We start from the raw sequence: 4,757 nt of genomic DNA, 5'->3' as shown, positions 1-4,757 counted from the left end.
TGTCTTCCATTGTCCATTCTGCTCTAGGTTTTGGAATGGATTGACCAACAGCAATTGTAGCCGTAGCAACTGTGGCTACTTTGTGGGGAATGTGAGGACCATTCTCAATGCAGTTTACATAACCTTCATCTTGGGAGAGTAGATGAAGGTGCATTTTCACCTTCCAATGGTGATAACTGTCTTTGTCAAGAACTGGGATCTTTACTCCAATATCCTTCTTACTCATCTTTGTTAGTTTCCGAGATCTTTAAACTCTTTGTTTGTCAAGAGCCTGCTCTGATACCAATTGTTATTTCTAGTGAACTAACAATGAGATTTACAGAAGGGGGGTTGAATGTAAATCTCAAAACTTTTTCAAGTTTTGAGCAGTTTATAAAGACTGTGTGTTCAAGATGAACAAGTGTGTGAATTGCTTTAAGCTGATACAGACAGATATATATTCAAACACAAATGTAAAAACACAATAAACCTTTAAAAACTTTTCTGGTGGATTTGTTGTTCCACCAGAGATGGTATTTCAGAAATTCTGTGATCTAAGAATTTGATCACAGCTGCATCCTAGTACAAACTAGATAATTTTTCTCTCAAGATTTTTCTAAACAGCTCTGGAAAAATTCTCATCTAATTACTAGCTACTACTTGGTTTTTCTATTACCAAGTTTACAAGTGAAGACAATGATATAAAATAATAAAGTAAGATCTCCACTTGTTTCTTCTCCAGTTCACTCCAGTACTTTGTTGACTTAATGTCTCTTTATACTAGAGTAGAACGGCTGCTTTTTCTGATGTTCCTGAAATTAGGCTTCCACATTTCAGTTATCTCTGTTCACCCACGTGCCTCTGTTTGTAGGTATAACTACCACTTATCAACGGTTAATCAGAACATCCGTTGAAGCTTTCATCCGTTGATACACTCATCCGTTGAATGATGTTATCCGTTGAAGCTTTCATCCATTGATGCTCTCATCCGTTGAAGGATGTTATCCGTTGAAGCTTTCATCCATTGATGCTCTCATCCGTTGAAGGATGTTATCCGTTGAAGCTTTAGAGACATCCGTTGAAGCTTAGCTTCTCATCCGTTGAAGGTCTTTAAGTCATCCGTTGATACCACTTCATTTATACAAAATTACAAGGCATGAAATATTTACAATTGGCCTTCCTATCTGCATATCTTCTAGTAGTCAACATGACTCATAGTTTCTCTCAACTTCTAAGAATTACATCTTAAATACAGAGACTGAAATATGCTACAACACTAGACTTATTTCTAAGTAAAGCTACACCATCAACGGATAGCCAAAGTGGTCTTATCCGTTGAGGCTACAGACACTGAATTTCTACTTAAGTGTTTTGTTAAACATATCATCAAACTAATGCACATATATTCCTAACATTGATCCAACTCGAAAGGTTGTAAAGCAAAAAAAAGAGAACTTATGTCCCTGATAGGCTGGAAGCCAATAAGCAAGAGGTCGAGAAGCTTTTAGAAGCTGGATTTATTGAGGAAGTGCAATTCCCTGAATGGTTGGCCAACCCCGTAATGGTTAAGAAGTCCAATGGAAAGTGGAAGATGTGCATTGACTTCACTGACTTGAATGATGCTTGTCCCAAGGACTGTTACCCCTACCAAGGATTGATACCCTGATCAATGCCACTGCTGGACACGAGCTGCTGAGCTTTATGGATGGCTCTAGTGGTTACAATAGATTAGAATGCATAAGGATGACACCCCTAAGGTATCTTTCATAACTGACTTTGATGTATTCTGTTATCTTTCTATGGCTTTTGGACTTAAGAATGCAGGAGCTACTTACTAAAGACTGGTAAACAAGATATTTGCCCATCTAATTGGGAAGACCATGGAGGTCTATGTTGATGACATGTTAGTCAAAAGCCTAAGCGAGGCCGATCATATTAGTCACCTCAGAGAGGTATTTGAAGTGCTAAGGCACCACAAGATGATGTTAAACCCAGCCAAGTGTACTTTTGGCGTTGGGTCTGGAAAATTTTTGGGTCATATGGTCTCTAAGAGGGGAATAGAGGCCAACCTCGACAAGATCAAAGTCATCCTAGATATGAAGCCACCACGCTCCATCAAGGATGTTCAGAAGCTGACGGGAAGAATCGCAGCTCTAGGGAGGTTCATCTCCAAGTCAGGAGACAAATGCCTGCCCTTTTTCAAAACCCTTAAGAAGGTGAAGAACTCTGAATGGAAAGCTGAGAGCCAAGAGGCCTTTGAACAGCTAAATAAGTACATGACTGAAGCCCCATTGTTGGATAAACCAAGTCCGGAGGACACTCTTTATTTGTACCTCGCGGTATCTGAACAAGTCATGAGTGCAGTCCTCGTGAAGGAAGAGCAGAAGCTCCAAAAGCCTGTATACTATGTAAGCAGGGTGCTCCATAGAGCATAATTGAATTACTCCACCATGGAAAAGTTCTCACTTGCTCTCATCACAACCTCGAGGAAGTTGAGACCATACTTCCAGGCTCACAAGATCGAAGTCCTGACGGACCAACCTTTTAGGAACATTCTTCATAGCCCGAAGGTCAGTAGAAGGCTCATCAAGTGGGCGATTGAGTTAGGAGAATTTGATATCAAAATACAAGCCTCGAACGGCCATCAAGGCTCAGGCCTTAGCAGACTTCGTGGTCGAATGCACCATTAACGACCAAGAAGTCGGGGGGTAAGAGATAGTAACCCCGGAAGGAGGAGAGAATGAGAAGGAGGAAGAAACAACCTTAAAAGAGTATCGGGTTCTCCATTTTGACGGAGCGTCCAAAACAAAATCTAGTGGTGCAGGCCTAGTCTTGCAAAGCCCTGACGGGTTTATGATTGAATATGCTTTGAAGTTAGACTTCCCGACTACGAACAACGAAGCCGAATATGAAGCATTGATAGCTGCCTTAGGCTTATCTAGAGCCGTAAGGGCCAAAAACCTGAAGGTCTGCGGAGACTCAAGACTTGTAGTTGCTCAAGTTAATGGGGAGTTTGAGGCCAAGGATGATACTATGGCTAAGTACCTGAGAGTCGTAAAGGGAATACTGACTCAGTTTGATGAATGGTACGCAGAGCATGTTCCGAGAGAGGAGAACACTACGGCGGATGCCTTGTCTCAGTTCGCCTCGTCTGAAATCGAGAACTATCCGAGAAGTATTTACTTCCAGGTCTTGAAGACCCCTACTATTCATGTCATAAATCTGATAGCACCGATTGGTGTGGCAAGCTGTTGGATAGACCCGATCAAGACCCACTTAGAAACTGGGTGGCTCCCGACGATGCCCAGGAGGCACGCAAGCTGTCGGTTAGAGCGTTAAGATACTCGTTGATTGAAGACCTTCTTTACAAAAGGTCCTTTGTTATTCCGTACTTGAAGTGCTTAAGACCTCTTGAAGCAAATGAGGCACTTAAAGAAGCCCATGAAGGGATTTGTGGACAACGCTTGAGGGGCAGGGCCCTCGCTCACAAGATAACTCGGTTGGGGTTCTACTGGCCAACTATGCTAGCCGATGCAAAGGCTTATCTGAAGAGATGCGACAGATGCCAGAGGCATGCTCCGATAGTACGACAACCCCCAGAGAGGCTTACATCGATCAGCACACCCATCTCTTTTGAAATATGGGGAATGGACATACTTGGACCATTTCCTATGGCATCGGGACAGAGGAAGTTCATTATGGTAGCCATAGACTACTTTATAAAGTGGATTGAGGCTAAGGCACTAGCCAAGATAACCACCAAGCAAATTACCCAATTCTTCTAGGAGAATGTGATATGCCGATATGGAATCCCACGCATCCTTATCACGGATAATGGGAAACAATTTGATAATGCAGAGTTTAGAGAGTACTGCGATGATAACAGCATAGAACTTCGCTTCACCTCGTTTGCACATCCTCAGGAAAATGGGAAAGCGGAAGTTGCTAACAGAATCATCCTTAATGGGCTTAAGAAAAGGGTTGAACGCTCGAGAAACACTTGGGTGGATGAGTTGCTACCCATACTGTGGGCATATCGTACCACATATAAAGTGACAACTGAAGCTACCCCGTTTATGCTGGCTTACGGAGACGAGGCAGTGGTGCCCCTTAAAATCACACATGGATCCCCTAGGATCGAAGATTATGAATCGAAAACCAATGAAGAAGGCATGAGGCTCGCTCTTGATCCCATTGATGTGGTCAGAGATGAGGCCAGCGCCCGCAATGCAGAGCATCAACGAAGAGCCTCCCTCTATTTTAATAAAAGGGTTAAAGAAATGTTCTTTTACCAAGGAGGCTTGATCTTAAGAAAGATTGAGGCTTCAGGAGTTAAAGAGAAAGAAAAGATAACCCCTAACTGGGAAAGGCCGTATAAGGTCAAGAAAATATGAAGACGAGGATCCTACAACTCGGAAACCCTGAGCGGTGACAAAGTGTCTCATACCTGGCGCATTTCGTAGATGAAGGTTTAATATGTTTAGGACATGAAAGACATGGTCCTAGTACTTAGTAGTAAATGGAGGAATAAGGTCGACCAATGTACGAGCATCCAATGAATAAAATTCCCGAAGAACCAAAGTAACAAAAATAAAAGACGAATATGAAATCAAACTAAAAATGCAGGAGATCCTGAAGGATCATAAATCAAGTCATGATGAACAATTAGGTTACACACTGAAGATGTTCAAGACCATGAAGGACCACAAATAGATAAAAGCCACACACGGCAAACAAATCCATGATATGCCTAAATACTGAAGGACCAGGGCCTCAAG

The 4,757-nt window shown here is 42.3% G+C and overlaps 1 protein-coding gene across 1 annotated transcript; it reads left to right on the top strand.

The window, feature by feature from the left end:
- The first annotated feature begins 2,255 nt into the window (after window positions 1-2,255).
- On the top strand, window positions 2,256-4,373 carry LOC141715187 (uncharacterized). The gene is made up of 4 exons (XM_074518666.1): window positions 2,256-2,387; window positions 2,854-3,065; window positions 3,209-3,680; window positions 3,903-4,373. Exons 1-4 carry the CDS (start codon window positions 2,256-2,258, stop codon window positions 4,371-4,373), a joined length of 1,287 nt encoding a protein of 428 aa, XP_074374767.1.
- The last annotated feature ends 384 nt before the right edge of the window (window positions 4,374-4,757 follow it).

This window comes from Apium graveolens, chromosome 3, assembly GCF_009905375.1.
Source record: "Apium graveolens cultivar Ventura chromosome 3, ASM990537v1, whole genome shotgun sequence".
NCBI classification, from domain to species: domain Eukaryota; kingdom Viridiplantae; phylum Streptophyta; class Magnoliopsida; order Apiales; family Apiaceae; genus Apium; species Apium graveolens.
This window is presented reverse-complemented; position numbering and strand designations above follow the sequence as displayed.

Coding starts and splice junctions, on each gene's coding strand:
- LOC141715187 (XM_074518666.1), top strand. CDS start 2,256: ATGACTGAAGCCCCATTGTTGGATAAACCAAGTCCGGAGGACACTCTT. Junction 2,388..2,853: donor TCCAAAAGCCTGTATACTAT/GTAAGCAGGGTG, acceptor TATGCTTTGAAG/TTAGACTTCCCGACTACGAA. Junction 3,066..3,208: donor CTGACTCAGTTTGATGAATG/GTACGCAGAGCA, acceptor TAAATCTGATAG/CACCGATTGGTGTGGCAAGC.